This window comes from Alligator sinensis, unplaced genomic scaffold, assembly GCF_000455745.1.
Source record: "Alligator sinensis unplaced genomic scaffold, ASM45574v1 scaffold1979_1, whole genome shotgun sequence".
NCBI classification, from domain to species: Eukaryota; Metazoa; Chordata; order Crocodylia; family Alligatoridae; genus Alligator; species Alligator sinensis.
In genome coordinates, this window is record NW_005843419.1 from 70,943 (window position 1) to 87,696 (window position 16,754).

At 41.9% G+C, this 16,754-nt stretch overlaps 1 protein-coding gene across 1 annotated transcript in view; it reads right to left on the reverse strand.

The window, feature by feature from the left end:
* The window catches only part of COL6A6 (collagen type VI alpha 6 chain), an 84,947-nt gene that overhangs the window by 19,513 nt on the left and 48,680 nt on the right, over positions 1-16,754 (reverse strand). Inside the window, exons 22-32 of the mRNA XM_006038640.3 lie at positions 16,399-16,461; positions 15,899-15,961; positions 12,110-12,172; positions 10,756-10,818; positions 10,498-10,548; positions 9,323-9,358; positions 5,622-5,684; positions 4,108-4,170; positions 2,125-2,160; positions 2,000-2,036; positions 872-883 (exon numbers count right to left, since the gene is read on the reverse strand). Of these exons, the coding sequence (XP_006038702.1) occupies positions 872-883; positions 2,000-2,036; positions 2,125-2,160; positions 4,108-4,170; positions 5,622-5,684; positions 9,323-9,358; positions 10,498-10,548; positions 10,756-10,818; positions 12,110-12,172; positions 15,899-15,961; positions 16,399-16,461 (550 nt within the window). The remainder of the gene's footprint in view (positions 1-871; positions 884-1,999; positions 2,037-2,124; positions 2,161-4,107; positions 4,171-5,621; positions 5,685-9,322; positions 9,359-10,497; positions 10,549-10,755; positions 10,819-12,109; positions 12,173-15,898; positions 15,962-16,398; positions 16,462-16,754) is intronic.

The window sequence follows — 16,754 nt, forward strand, 5'->3', positions numbered from 1 at the left end:
CTATTAAGATAAAGAAAAGAAAAGAAAAGAAAAAAAGAAAATGCCTTCAATTTGGCAATTGCATCATTCTAGGGCGTCAGCCAAATGGGGCCTAACAACTCCAGAAACAAATGAAATAAAGGATTGGAAATGCTAGTGATCTGAAGGCAAGTGATTTAGAGACATGCAATGATTTACAACAGTGGCCTGAATTTCAGAGATGCTGATCAAAGGTAGGTTCCACTGAATTTAATGAACTGAAAGTGTCCAGCAGCTCTCAAAAATCAGGTCATAAATGGAAATGAAATAACTTAGGGGACTGCAGCAATAGTCCCTTATAGCAGCTCGGTTATTTGTCCCTTATAGCAGCTTGGTTATTTTCTAGCTACACCTAGAAAATCAGATAATAAAATAGGCAAAAAGGGGGGAAAACAACCCTTATTTATGCAGTTTTATTTGATGGCTGTGTTTAGCCACTGAACTCTGCCGATATTAGTCAATCTGGATTTAGATGATCCGGACTTGCTGAAGTGCTCAAAAGCAAAAGCAAAGCAAAGCAGAGTGACTCTTTATTTTTAAATCTCCATCAGTATAACATACTCAGAGGAAAGCCAAAGAGAAAGGAAAGCAAAACTCTGCAACTGCAGGAAGAAAAGTTTGATAGTTTGAAAAGCAGTGACAAAATGGGCAGGGAGCAAGTAGCATACTTTCTTTATGGAACTATAGTTTTAGTGCTCAGTTAGACAGAGAAAAACCATAATTGATCTACCAAAAAGCAAAACTCCAGAACAAAAAAATTGGTTTTAGCTACTCAGGCTTCTGCCTAACCTAACTACCTTCACTAGAAGCATTAATACGTTTTACTATTTTGATTAAAATAAGTGGTACTTACCACTCCAACAACCTGAACATAAAAAGGGAAAAGAAAAGGAAAGGAAAAGGAAAAATATATATTAGCAGATTAAAATATATATATTTCTAAAATACCTTTAAAAATAAAACAATTAGTGATAGACATTGCCCACACATTATTTCCCAGAAATCCTTGTGAATGGAAAAATCTCTCACTGGATTACGTATATTACATGTACTGAGAGTTCAGGATCTGGCCTTTATTTTGCTCTGTATGTACCTACTATAGATTGGGACAGTTCCTGTTTTTCCACAGAGTTTGGGGCAATAATAGATGTTACTCAGAAGATCAGCAAAACTCCTGAGTTTTTGCTATGGCAGTGCCTATAGTTAGAAATACTGGGCTAAAACACTACAATATGCTCTCTAATATTCTCTGCTCCCAAATATTCCCAACTCATCTGAATTGTCACTGAAAATTAGGACTACTCACATGAACAAGGATGTATGAGCAGGCCTACGATCTGTATAAAGCAGTGGTTCTCAACCTTCTAACCCCACAAGCAAGATCATGCAGGTGGAGTCGGTCCACATGCTATATCTAGCATGGGGTTAGCACACTGGATCTAGACATGGAGTGACCCCATGGATCTGGCCACATGCACCATGGATCTGACCCTGCATACACTGGATCTGACCCTGCATGCTGAAGTGGCCCAACACATGCTAGCCCAGCTCCACGCACCAAAGTGACCTAGCATGCAGGACCACTTTATCACGCCCATGGGTCCAGAAATGTAGTGGCAGGGGACCAGTGGCAGTATCATTGCAGTGGCTTCCAGAGCGTCAGTAATTAACACTGACACTGTTCCCCCATCACCAAATTTCCAGACCTGTGGGGAGCCCTGCATGCCAGATGACATGGCCCTGTGGGCTGGATTTGGCCCACAGGCCAGAGGTTGAGTACCACTGTTATAAAGGATTGATTTATGCCACTCAGTTGCAGACTGAGTAATTGTGACACACACATTCCTTTGAAGGACACATGAGCCATCCTCGTTATTCAACAAGGCATCGATTATTCCTAAGTGCCTACTAAGAATTTATTTATCTTCCCCCAGCATATCATTTTAGCTGTTAACATTACACAGGAAGATGCAGTACTTACGGCTGTGGTTGCGTACATAGTTAATTAGGCCACACTCCTGTGGGTAGAAAAAGGAAAAATGAAAGTGCTCATCTGGCCAAGTGATTTCTAAACTCCTAAAAATAGGCTATGCTAGAGATACCTACTGGAAATGAGGACTCTCCTTTTGGTCCTCTTGGCCCCTATAAGATCAAAGGTTACAGATTACTACTTCTCTTCAAATAGTTTCACTCCATAGTTAATGACAATAAGCTGTAAGAATGGCTCGAGATAAGCCAATTGAACTATTTTATCTCTGATTGTGTATCATATTGTTATAACCTTAAGAATTCCAAAATCATTACAGCTGCTACTGTTTCAGTCTGGATATTTTATTTTGGGGAATTTGAGAGAGAAAGAACGAAGAATAAATAAAAATGTACACGGGGAGAAGTACTTAGTGGGCACATCTATATATGCATATTAATGTGATGCAATAAATTCTGGCACATATTGTGCTGGAGTTTATTGCTCTTGGGTGCTGCGTTTACAAATGCATCCAGGACCACACCATGTTGACAGCTGGGGCTACCTGCCAGTCTGGAGCTTCCCCAACCCAGCTCAACACGCTGTGGTGGAGCTGGCTGGGGCACGAGGGTGCTCCAATGTGGGTCTAGCTGGCAGGCAGCCCCCACACTGAAGCACCCTTGTTCCCCAGCCAGCCACATCAGCATCTACTTGTGCAGTGCTGCAGAGTAAAAAAAAAACAAAACTCACAGCAGGATAGTACTCCACTTGCAGTGGAGTTAACTAGTTTCCTATGGCTTAATAGGGCCACACACGTAGACACAGGACATTTACTGCAAAGTGAATTAGTTTACACCACAGTAAACATCTCATGGAGATATGCCCAGCATGCTTAAAATTCAGATCTAACATCACTGCTCCTAAACATCAATGTATCATAGCGGGAAATTAACTGGGTATTTTATTTGACCAGGATTGAAAAAAAGACTCAGGTTTGAGTGGAGTCTAGACACAATTTCAGAGGGAGCGTCTACATATTGCTGTACTGCGATGATGTCACTGTATAGTGTGCTACAGTGATGAAGTGATCATGTGGGTCTTCACGTGATCGCCTGCTACCTCTCCATAGCGGCACACTCCCTGCTTATAGTCTTGTTATGGCAACGTAGCAGGAAAATTTAAGCGTGCACCACCCGCACAGAGCAGGATGAGCTGCTACTGCGCTGTGCTTTAGTACTTCCATAAAGGAAGAAGTACTAAAAGCACGGCACCGTAGCAACATCGTAGATGTATGGCGATGTATAGATGCACCCAGAGATGAGTGAAATCTTGGCATAGCTACTTTGATCCTAGCTTTCCAGTTAAGCATTATAGACTAATTTACCAACATAAGCCATGATTAGAACTTCAGGCTTGAACAGAAACAATTCCAAAGGCAACTGGATACCCTGAAATTTGAGCCTGGCCCTTGGTGCTGTCAACTGGTGCCTGGCAGAAGAGTTACATATATTTCTTACTTATTGCTTTTTTAAAAATGAACAACAAAACAAAAAAAAATATGTTTGGCATTCTGAATATTGCACTTAAAGTTCCTTTTTTCAGAGGAGGCACACTTAGGGACATCAATATTGTTTAAATTTGCACATAAAGTTAATCACATTTGTATGTGTAATCAGCTACCCGGACTTGGGTGTCTAAATAATAAATGATGCATGGCATGCCCTGATTGATGCTTTCAGGAGCACTAATATGGACACGCAATTGTATTCATGAACTCTGGGTCCTCCTTTTTCTCTGAAAATCTGACCCTTGCCATGGTAGCTCAGAGTATTACACAATATTTTCATATAAACAAATATGCATTTTCATACTGCTGGCAAGAATATAGAATTCACGCTTCAAAATGACATAATCAAGCAGCTAAGCTCTCATTCCAAATAAATGTTGATGTATTAATTGTTTAGATCATTACATCCAGATTGTAAATCTAGGACAAAAAACCTCCCAAAAGTTAATATCATCACTGAGCAACTTCCTATCTAAATTTAAAAGAGCAGCTTTTCATGTAAAGTAAATACATACAGATATAAAAATCACACACACTTTATATAATAAGTTCATACCCTACGTCCTCGATGTCCTGGGTCTCCTGGATCGCCTATTTTCCCAGCATTGCCTGCAGTGCCCTGAAAACATTGGTATAAATGATAATCATAGTGACAATCACAATAAATTGTATAAACTTCTTGAGCTTCCTCCGGGTCTTGAGCCCAATTCTCCTTCTCTTTAATACCACTTCTTAATGCCATCCTTTTAATACTGTCCATTTAATTCCACTGAATTCAGCAAAGATATTCCTGGTTTAATGCCAAGGCCTATATAATTTCAAGTGTAACCTTTTTGAAAGAGGAAAAGTGTAGAGGGTGGCATCCTACAGTGGTGTTACAAGTGGGGTGATCAGGGCAGGAGCAAAAATAACAGCTTCTGCCTTGCTAGCCTGGCCACAGGCAGTGCATCCCCTGATTCAGCCTTGTATACCATTGCTGCACCACTCAAGTGCAGCTATGCCTCTGGCATCACATTACTACTTTTTTGTGGCTGAATCCTAGCAATGCTTACTGAACAGTGACAGGGATTCCCTTCCTTCTCAGTACAACCATGGGAAAGTCATGTAATTTCCTTTGACTCAGCTTTCTCCCTGGTAAAATGTCTGTTTATCTCAGAGACACCAGAGAGTTAAATTCATTAACGTTTGTCATGGGTATTGAGATAATTGGATTGAAATTGCAACTGAAGACCTGCGTCCTTTGCTATGCACCCCTTGATCTCAGACAGACTTTGCACAAGGTCTGCACCAGAGAGGCTGGGCTGGGAGTGGCTGCAGTAAAAACAGATATGCTGGTCCACGGTTTCTTAATGCAGGCAAACCAGTTTAAAACTGCTTTTAAAGCTCATTCTATTCTGCTTCAGCAGCAGACTGACCTAGGAATAGCCCCGATTTCTGAGAGTGCTTTGGAAAGAGCTTCTCTTGGCCTAGAAGTGACAAATGTACACTCCAAACCAATGTATACTTTTACCACCAATGGCTTGCAGCTGTCAGCCCTGGATCTATTTTGTTAATGTCTGTGAACAACATATTCATAAGTGCCTAGATGATTTAGGACCATTAGTCTCATTGTTTTTTCATGGAGATACAGCAAAAGTCCTGAAGTGACCCCACAAAGAAAGAAATCCACAACTTTCCTGGACAGTCTACTCCACTGTTACTGTTCTTAATAGCAAAGAAGATTTTTTTCCCCCTGAGATCTAATCTAAATCTGCTCTGCTTCAATTTGAAACCATCCTTCATGCCTTGCCTCCAGTGGTAAAGAAGAACAGTTGCTTTCTCTCCTCTTTGAGGCAGCTCTTCAAATATTTGAAAACTGATTTGATGTCCTCACTTCAGAGGGGTAACAACACAACTAGGTGCCTGGGACATCTGCAACACATGTGGGAAACGGCAACTTACAGCTGCTGCCGAGTCAATGGTGCAACTGGGTGGGTGTAACAGCAGCATTGTTTTCCACCCTGTCCTAAACCCACACATCAGCTCCAAGAACAATTCAGCATTGATAATTTAATATACATTGTTACTTGCCATGTTTCCCACATTTCCTTTTGGTCCAGGCTCACCAGGAATTCCTGCATCACCCATTTCACCCTAATTAAAATTAGAAACAGCAAAATTGAAGCATGATCAAAAAAAGCAATTCATGAAAGAAGTTTAAATGGCAGCTTATTTCCCCATTTTTACATCCCACTTCTAGAGGCAGAAAAACATATAGGTTAGGTTACATGAGAATTTTACAGCCACACAGGTCTACACACTTGTACAGGAAACCTACACTAGGATGAAAACAATACAGCTGAACTGTTTTCACGTAACAACTGCAGGAGAAAACCTTCAGAAAAACAGAGAACAAGGTGCAACTTTGACATAAAGACACAGCTGAGCCAATGGGAAACATTTACGTTCTTATCCCTGCACTCTGCAAATGCTTTTCTTTCTGGTCTGCTACCAGAGTAACACCCAGGAGAACTTGGGTACAGACTTTTCCATACCTCCTCCCTATCCTGACCCAGCCCTCCACCAAAAGTGGCTGGGAAAGATTTGCCCTTAGACCCCAAATTAAAACTCTAGATCAGAACATCTTTGAGCTTCAAAGGAGTGGGGGAAGCTCACAGTTCAAAACCAAATATGGATCCAAAATTTGATTTATAGCTGGTTCTTTTCTCTCCTAAAGCCTGAAACAAAATTCCAGATCCCATTCTGAATTTTGCAGCCTAAGCTTTCATCTAATATAACTGGATGTTGGCCCAGTACTGTATTTATATTTACACTTCAATTGCGAAACAAATATTCCAAGTATTGTTTAATGACTGCAGAATAGTCAGAAGTGAGCAGGAGGATTTTGTTACATTTTATTATTTTTAACTAGTACTTGTATGGAAGCCCTATTTGTTCAGTGGTGGAGGCATGAAAATATTCTTCAGGTTAGGTTGATTTTGGCATCTACCTGTGAGAAACTCTAAACTAAAGTGCAACAGTTTGAATGCTTTACTTCACTGATGCTCAGCTGCGTAAGCTTGTTGCACGACTGCTTACTAGATTCAAATCTCCCAGATTCTCCAGCCTCTTCTAGCTACTTTATACCTCCTCAGGGACACATAATGGGTCTTGAGAGTGCAAAACTACGTGGAAAGGTACCTTACTAGGGCAGCAGAAATGCTGATATAACTATGAAAATTTCCTGGTGGTGCTAAGCCAGAGTAACTGATGATATACTATTTTCTTCCCCCAGGATAGCAGAGAATCAGGGGTAGAATAGATTATGTTTCAAGTCATGAACGGCGCATGCCCCTGGTGGCTGGGGGGCATGGTAGCAGCAGGAGTGCGGTGGTGGCAGCAGTAAACGAGGGAGCTCCAGCAGATGCTGCTGGTGCTGTTGGTGGCAGCAGGATGGGGGGGCTGGCGAGCACCAGCCAAGGGTTGGTGAACTCCCACAGTCACTGCCAGCAGTGTTGGTGGTGGTCAGTGGGGATCGCGGACCGCCTGCAGGTGCCGTTGGTGGCATCGGCGGCAGGGTGGCGAGTGGTGACTGCCAGCAGGCGCCACCGACACTGTCGCAGGGGATGCACCGTCATGCTCAGGGAGTGCACATGCACTCCCGTGCTCCCCCTATGTGTCGCCCCTGGTTCAAGTCCATCATGCGCTGGCAGTTCCTATCTGAAAAGATCAGTCCTGTTGCCTTGACAAATGGTCAGACAATCCTACATTGTTGAAGTCAAGGGAATTTTGTCATTCATTTAACTGGTAAGGATCAAGCCCTTAGGCTGCAATATTTATACTAGGGAAAAGCTGGTCACCTGCACCAAACAGTCCTGGGATCAGAGGGACAGAAATCTTTCCTTGCCTTGAATCAAGCTCTGCCAGTCCCTAGCAGCTAGCCTCAGATATAGATTCATCCTAACTGTAATTAAAATATTAACGGCAGAAAATTCTGCGAGGAAAAACAAGAGAATGGAAGGAAAAGCCTGAGGTTTTACATTCTTCTTTGGCAGTTCTTCATAGTTAGCGATGATTGTCTTCCATGATTGTCTTATCTGTGTGTCTGAAGATGATTGCTGATGAGGCCCATCTGGGATCGACAGACTCTACTGCAGCTCAGACGCTTGTTGCTGTGTGGGGTGAGTGGCACTGGATTCTTGATTTGGTCCACAAGATGCTGTTTCTGCTGCTCCCGCAGCAGAACATTAACATAACTAGTATGACCCATATTTTTTTCCATGCCTTGTTTAATATATTTTCCCTCAAAGAATCTATGGCTACTTACAGATGTTTCAAAAAACAAACAAAAAAACCCCACGCTTTACCAGAAGAAGCAACGCGTTACTTCAACCCAGTTCTGCAGTGGTTGTAAAGATCAGGTGCTTCAGTGGGGCTTTTTGGCACTTTCAGCTAAAGCTGATTTAATCAGCTATTAGATAAAAGCGCCAAAAAAGCCCCGCTTAAGTGCCTGATTTTATAGACACTGAACCACAATGTTTTAAGTAATTTGCTGCCTCTCCTGGGCATGCCTGGGACTCAGGGCGGGAATGCATTGAGTTTAAAGCGCTGTTTTGGGTGGGGGGAGTTTACAGCTGCAAGTACCCTATTGTATCAACACATTGTATGGTCAGCACGTGAAAGTCTAGAACTGCTAGAAGCTAAGGTTGAATGCATCAGACTTTCTTGTGTTTAGTTTTAATAAATTTGAGAATTTGGGAGCTTTTCTATGAAAAATCCTTCACTCTTCAAAGGAGGCAATTTTCATAGTTTTGTCAACAGTCATGGTCTGTACATTATATTTTCAACCCGTTGCATAAACTTCCCTTAGGCATGCTCTAGGGGATGAGATGATCTGATATAGATATAGCAGAGTTCACTGACACTTATGTAACATATCTATGTTATACTTCATATGAAATTTTCATATAGCGCAGTTTTCATATAAATGATTTTAATAGTCAATTTATGCTTAGCATACAGATTTCTACACATTATACGATGGTCCACATGGATGGATAAGAAACAAAATATTGGATTTTTGGCATATAGTTGGATGGCTAGACTATGTCATTGCTAACGCTGTCTGCTACCTGTTGCACTAGTGACAGAAAGATGTGAGATAGGGGCACCTGCTTCCCAATCAGCAGGTGCAATTCATAGCTATTCCCAAATTTGGATGATCCTGACTTAGAGTCATTTTTACAAATAAACTCATAGATAACCTCCAATAAGTAACATGTCTAAAGGCTTAAACAGTGTTAAAATAGTCCAGGCCAGGGGTTGGCAATTCACAGCCTAGGCTGGAGCATTTAGATCAAGTCTCTGGAGCTGTGGCCTTGTCAGTGTTTAGCTGCAAGGGGCTCTGCCTTCATGGCCACAGTCAGGCATGGGGGCTTTAGTGGAGGGGGCTCTCTCCCTCCACTGTACTGCAGTTGACTAGTATGGGCTCATTCAGAGTGGTGCTTTCCCTATACTAAACCACAGCTAGGTAGCAGGGAGAAGCTGTTTGGGCAATTTCTAGCATAAACTCCTGAACAGTGACTGGATATTCCTCCCATAAAAAGGCAAGACGGTTTCATGCTATTTTACCAAAAAACTACCAAGGAAACTAATTTCCATTCTTAAAATCTCCATTCTGTTACCCTGGGTTTAGATTAGTAAAACCTGAACTACAACCAAGTTATGTGTGCAAAAACGTTATAACAGAGCGGAGAATTAGGAAGCTGCAATCTTGATGCAAAGTACAATACCTGCATTCCAGTATCTCCAGGGCATCCATTTTGTCCCTGTTATTTACAGTAGAAAAGTTAAAATGTTATTATACTGGTAATATATAGATAGACATATATAGTGTGTCATATATAAAGAGACACAAAATATATCACATTGTTCTTCCTGTTCAGTTTTTTAACCCTATTTCTCATTGGTTTCTCTGAACTATAGATAGAGCCAGACATGAACAATGACATTGAGTGTGCTGGAGAAAGTTTTATTACTGCTATTTATTATTTTTGAGGTGCCAACATGTACTGTAGAAAATACAGAAAAGACCACCCTTAAAGCAAGTAACTTATAGTCTAAACAGAATGAAACAGCCATTCATACAGAAAAAGCCTGGCCCAATCATTGTTAAAAGTCAACACAAACAATTGTATTTTTTATTATGTGCTTAGAAGATAATTTCCATGGGGAGGAGGAAGGGTTGAATCGGGTAGTAAAGTGGGTTAATACTGATAGGAGGAGCTATGAAGGACAGAGTTGCATTGATAGAATTAAAAGACTTGAATAAAAAATTCTTGTGTGTCTGGGAGTTGTTACCCATAAAAACAAAAAAGCTGAGGAATCCAGCTTTGGGGTTTCTGCTTTTTCTAGTTTTCTTACATAAGTATTATTTTAAAAGAATACACTAAGGGTGGACTTACTGTGCTGTTCAGTACATAAGCATATGATTGGTCAAGTAGCAAGAAGCTACTATTAAAATACTCGAAAGATATATTTGTCTTGATCTCCTGTAAGAATGGGTTTGAACAAGAAGCTGGCATTGGTTAGCCTGCCAGCCACCTGTAATTGCTCTGAACACTGAGACTGCTCACTCAATATTTGTTTTATTGCTCTTCAGATTGCTTATGCTCCTTTTCTATTGCAATATGCCCCAGACAGACAGAACTTCATGACCATACAAGTGTTAGTGAAGTCAAAGGGACTCCATCTGTGTGCAAAGTGATCTGCTTGTATGGATCAGATTGCAGGATTTACATAGTAAAAGATGGCAACAAAAATGGAAAGGTTTATGGTAAAAAGCAAGAGTTTGGGAGACTGACCTCAGATATTAATAGAAAACCACTTTTCTCTTACTGTACATGATTTAAAAAATAATGTAATAAACAGTTAGAGTATCCATACATAGTTTCTTTTGCATATTTACCTTTACACCTTTTCTTCCTACTCTACCTTGTATGTCAATACCATCTTCTCCCTATGAACAGACCATTTTATTTAAATCATGTATCTTTATTTTACTGCACTTTAACACAATTATTATTGTCCATATTCATATTCTAATTGACTGTACAGTTGGTCCCTGCTGGTAGCAAAATTCAAATGTTATGAGGGCAGAGGTTACAAATGATTTATAAATGGAAATGCAAGGAGGGGCTGCCCAAAGAGACAATAAATTACATACCTGCATCCCCCGGGAACCATATGGTCCTACAAGTCCTTTTGGTCCAGGTTCACCAGTTTCTCCCTGTCAAATAACAAGAAGTAACGCACTGTGTTAGTCTGACATCAGGCAGAAGGCAGGGAAGGGTGGTTTCTTAGAGACTAATTCATTCAAAAAGGCATAAAGCTTTCATAGGCAACAGCTTGCTTTGTCATAGAATCTCTCCTGCCTTCACCCTGTTAATGAAAATTTTTAAATGATGCCAGATGTCTGAATTGGAATTCACCTTAAACCCTCTGGACATTAGGGCTGTGCAAAACAGCATCATTTCATTTTGATTTCTGTTTTGCTGTTTTGATGGGACAGTGTTTCATTTTGAGTTTCATTTAATTTCAAAAGCGCTGTTCTGTTTTATTTCGTCGAAACTGTTTCAGTGCTGTTTCAATGTTTCACCCATAGGCTATAACGGGGAAACATAAACTGCCTATAACTTTGTCATTTTTGGGCAGATTTGAATGAAAAGAGCAAGGCTGGTAGCCTCTTCTGAGAGAATGAAGCCTGCAAGCTTTCGAGGAGATAGGTGCAGGGGTTTCTTGGAAACTGCACCTCAAGCTAATGACAAGTAAAACTCATACGTGTGCGACGTTGTGTGTATGTGTTAAGGCATGCCCTCACTGGCGCTGGGGCCTCTACATGATATGGTAGCGTGTGTCAATGAGGTCTCCTCCTCCCCTACAGCCTCATCCAGTCCACCACTTTAAATGACAACAGGTAAAACAATAACTTAGTGAGCAGCACAGTAGCATCAGCAGCATCTCAGGCAGCCAAACTGTGACAGAGCCTTTCTTTCCTCCTGCAGGAGCTTCTTCTCCAGAATGTGTGTTAAGGTGTGCCCTCACTGTGTCCTTCCTCCCTCTTCCCTCCCTACCTCCTTACTTTCTGTTTCCCTGCAGGCAAGCCCAGCTTCAGCTTTGAAACTTGAAACATTTCAAAATGTTTTGGCTGCCCTTGTTTCATTTTGAGGTTGTTCCAAAACCCTTCCTTTTGTTTCAATTTCACTGTTTGAAGCTCGAAATGAGTCAAAACAGCATTGAAATGAAACAGCTGGCAAAATTTCACACAGCCCTACTGGACATGATTAATCTCTCCAATATTAAAATCAGCTGAATGCAGTAAAACCTTCAACCCAAAGTCCCAGAGTTTTTACAGTAAATCTCATTTCCATTGCTATGGCCACATTGTCTCCTTGTATTGTTCATGCAACTGCTACTGAGAACAAAGACCTGATCCACCAGCAAGATTATCAGGCAGGAATACACAGATTTAATTTTAAAACCATCTCAATAACAAAATCAGAGTAGGGTATGTGACCTACTTTACTTCCTCTTACTCCAGGACTTCCAGGATTCCCTTTTGAACCTTCACTTCCTGGGATCCCCTAAAATTAAACAAGTATTAAGAAGCCATGTGAGAATTTTGTGGGAAAAACAGATAAATCACTTTAATTCTTTTTGGTAACAAATTATGCACTATTGCATTTCCTGTTGACTGACAATAAGCTCAACAGGCACTGACAGAACTACATCTGACTATATCTGGCAGCTGACAAGTACATCCAACTCAAATAATGCTTTGATTCCCTCCTTCAAGTCTGGATCAAACAATTATTTTCCTCCCAGCACTGCAGCAATTTTGTCTGTGCTGAAGATTACTCAGTAGTTTGATGGGTATCATATTTTTTCAGTCTATGAAGCTATCTAACATGGCTGCCTCAGTTTAGAGGTACATCCTGTAGATGATTATGCTGTTGGTTTAAAGTTTATTCTTTATTAATAAAAAAAGCCTAGATGAAATTACTATCGATTTCTCATCCCCATAGTCCAAATACATCTGTGTATGTATAACAGATATACTGACCCAGAAGGCTAAAGTTATATGAATGCAATATTGGTGTTTTGCCTCAGGCTGATTTTGAATATATCACTAACTCCAATGGATGATACCCCTGTGTAAATGAGGGCAGAATCTGGTCCAAAATTTTGTCTCAAATACATCACAGGCACCATAAATTTCTGAAATCAAATGGGGGCTTGTGGTGGTGAGACACCCCCACAGGCTCCCGAAGGGGAGAGGGTAATTCCCGTGGGCCCCAAAACCCACACGGAGAACAGCTGGACCAATCACAGCGGCCATACCGGCCACCGTGGGAAAGTTTAAAAGCCCCGCCAGGACCAGGGCAGAAAGGGAGCCAGAGAGAGAGAGAGCTGGTGGCCAGCATGCCAGAGGTGCTGAGGCTCCTACGCGAGAGAGGAGTGGTACAGCTGGCGCAGCACCGACAGGCAGATCAGGGGAGACCTTTGAGCCCCCTGCCAGAGGCAGAGCAAGGGAAGCCCTTCAGCTCCCTATGGAAGGCAGACAAGGAGAAGCATTTAAGCTCCCTGTAAGAGGCAGAGCAGGGGAGGCATTCGAGTCCCCTGTAGGAGGCTGGGGGAAAGAAGGCAGCTCCACATCCCTCTTCTCCCCAGGAGAATACTTCTTTTGAAAGGAAAAAGGGAAAAAAATCAAAGAGATCAAGAGGGAAGGCTGTGCATCGAGGCTGGAGGGACAAGAGCCAACAGAGCCCATGCAGACGTGGGACCCCACCCGAAGCCAGCTGTGGGCAAGCCCGCAGGGCCGAAGCCGCCACTGTACAGACACCCTTCTGGTTGGCTAGTGGACGGGGTGTAGGGGAGGCGGAACCCTGTGGAACATCACACCAAAAAAATTGTGAGTACTGCCGCTTGCCAGGAGGCCCTCTCAGGAAGATCTCCATTGAACCCCTCTCTTGATAGCATAACATCAAAGTCATGGCAGATGAGTTGAGGGGAGGGGCTACTCACCCGGGAGGCAGTGCAACACGTAAGGCCCCACAGTGATCACAGGGCTGTTCACCTGACCAGAGGCCCAGGGTATATGGGGAAGACAACAGACTACATAAAATCAGTCCCAAACAGGTGAGGGATCTCCTACAACACTTGGACATTTTCAAGTCTGCTGGGCTAGATGCACTGCATCCAAGAGCCCTGAAAGATCTGGCTGAGCTTATAGCAGTGCCACTGACAAATTTGTTTGAAGAGTCATGGATCTTGGGAGTGGTCCCAGATGACTAGAAGAGGGCCAATGTGGTGCCTAGCTTTAAGAAAGGGAAGAGGGATGACCCTGCAAACTAAAGACCAGTCAGTTTGACTTTGGTCCTGGGAAAAAAAATTTGAAAAAGTTAAATACATTTGTTAAGGAGGCCATCAATTACAAGCTGGTAACTGATGGGGTATTAAGAAGCAACCAGCATGGCTTTGTTGAGGGTAGATCATGCCTGACAAACCCCGTGTCCTTCTACGACCAAGTAACTAACCATCTGGATAAAGGACGCGAGATTAATATCATTTACTTAGACTTCAGTAAAGCCTTTGATTCTGTTTCCCACAGGATTCTCTCAACCAACCTGGAGAGTACTGGGCTGGACCATCCTACAGTGAGGTGGGTGGACAACTGGCTTAGAGACTGATCCTAGAGAGTTGTAATGCAGGGGATGGCCTCAGCCTGGAGGGCTGTCTCCAGTGGTGTCCCCCAGGGATCGGTGCTTGGACCCATGCTTGCTAACATATTTAATAATGACTTGGACAAGGGGGTGGAAAGCTCAGTTATTAAGTTTGCGGATGGTACTAAGCTGTGGGGAACATCAGAGGATACATCAGAGGATAGGGTAGAGATCCAGGATGACTCTGACAGACTAGTTTTATGGGCAGAACAGAATCAGATGAAGTTTAACAGGGAGAACTGCAAGGTTCTTCATTTGGATAGGAAGAACCTTCACCATAACTACACAATGGGTGGTGGTCCACTGGCTGGCACATCATCTGAATGAGACATGGGGGTCATGACTGACTGGAAGATGAACATGAGCCAATAATGTGATGAGGTTCTCAGAAGGGCAAATAGAACCCTGGATGTGCATCAGCTGATGTGTTGCCAATAGATCCAAGGAGGTATTCCTCCCTCTCTATTTGGTATTGGTGAGGCCACAGCTCAAGTACTGTATCTAGTTCTGGGCACTGTACTTCAAGAAAAATGTGGATAAGCTCAAGAGGGTACAAAGAAGGGCCACCCATATGATTAGGGGCATGGAGGATAGGCTCTATGAGGAGAGACTCTGGGAACTGGGCCTGTTCAGTTTGAGTAAGAGAAGGCTGAAAGGTGACTTGATAGCTGCCAACAGGTATGTCAGATGTGAGCATCAAGAGCTAGGGGAACAACTCTTCAGGAAGGCACCTCAAGGGAGGATGAGAACCAAAGGGCACGAGCTAATAGAGGGTAAATTCTGGCTGGACGTTTTCTCTGTCAGGGTCACCAGAATCTGGAACACACTCCCAGCAGAGGTGGTGCAGTTGCCATCCTTGGAGGTGTTCAAGATGAGGTTGGACAAGCACTTTGTTGAGCTTGTCTGAGCCCAATGACTTCCTGCCCATGGCAGGGGACCAGACTTGATGATGTTGCAGGTCCCTTCCAGTCCTTCGATTCTGTGATTCTATGAGCCTTTGTACACACCACAAAATTGGACTTTAAGGCAACTTAAATGCTCTTTTGCATCACTTTAATGGCATTGCTTTTTGCATGCAACCACTGATTTTGTGGTTGTCAAGACAATGGTTACAGCTCTCAGATTTTCACACAGGAAAAAAACTATATATTATCATTTAATTGATTACTAGCATCAGACATTTGCACATGGGGACAAGCTTAATTTTGTAATTTTCTAATTCTTGAGGGATTGACTTTGCAGCCTTAGAAATATTTAGATGTATTCCTGCAATGTATATATGGTGACATACCTATGCCTATATGTGCCTTCACATCTTCAAGTAAATTGGTGGGTCATGATATAAATAGACTGTTATTGACATTGTGAATTTCTTTTCTTTCCTTATAATGTTAAATAATTTTGTGACAGCTGTAAAATTGCTTACCTCCCCCCTTCATGAAATACATCTATGTTTTTTCCTGATGATACACTGCATAGCAGTCCAGAGACAGAAATAATTTAAGCAAGTTATTAAAAACTGAACTCTCCCACCAGTTATGCACATAGTGAGCATATGCAGAATGGGTCTATGTGCAATATTTTTACCTGAGGACCTTTATTTCCTTGACTCCCTGGATCTCCTTTCACACCTTGAATTCCTCCAGGTCCCTAGAAAGCAGACACCATAGAAAATTCAGCTAATGCACAAATATGTATGTTCCAAGTGAACATGCCAAAGACCATCCTTTACAAATAATACCACTTAGCACTTCAATAGCATGGAACTTCTAAAAAGTGTAAAGATTAGGCAGCACTGTGTTGTACAACATCCACACTAAGGTAGGTATTTCAAATGGAAGAATAGAAAGAGTAAGGGGCACATCCATTCTTTCAGATGAATATCTTCACTGCAGACTAGGGAGATCTGTAGGTTTTGAAGGATTAAATCCAGGGAGGTTAGAGTAGTTAATACTGTGCTGCAGTCCTTTTTCTCTGTAGTGCTTGTGCTCACACAGAGTACATCCTCGGAGTTGCATCTTTGGACAAAGATTCTCCACTTAGTCCTTTGTCCCCTCAAAAATATCTGGGTGTGCATTACTGTTTACCTGGGGTCCTCTAAATCCTTGATCTCCGTTAGAGCCATCAAAACCAGGATCTCCTTTCACACCCTGTATCAAGAGATAGCATCTTGTAAAGAGTTCCTCAACTGATCATGATAAATCTATTAGTAGAACAATATTATGTTTTTTAAAATCTTTAACAACTCCTATTTGTTCCTTTCACTGAGTGATGCTCTTCTAAATGGTCACCAGTTAGATCAAATTACATTTCTTAGCATAACCTGTGAAGACATTATCAGCATGTCCCAACAGAATGATCATATCTGCATTTTAATATGATTTATTAAAAAAAATCTAGAAACAAATAATAATAAAAAGTTTATTATTTTAAGGAAGCATTT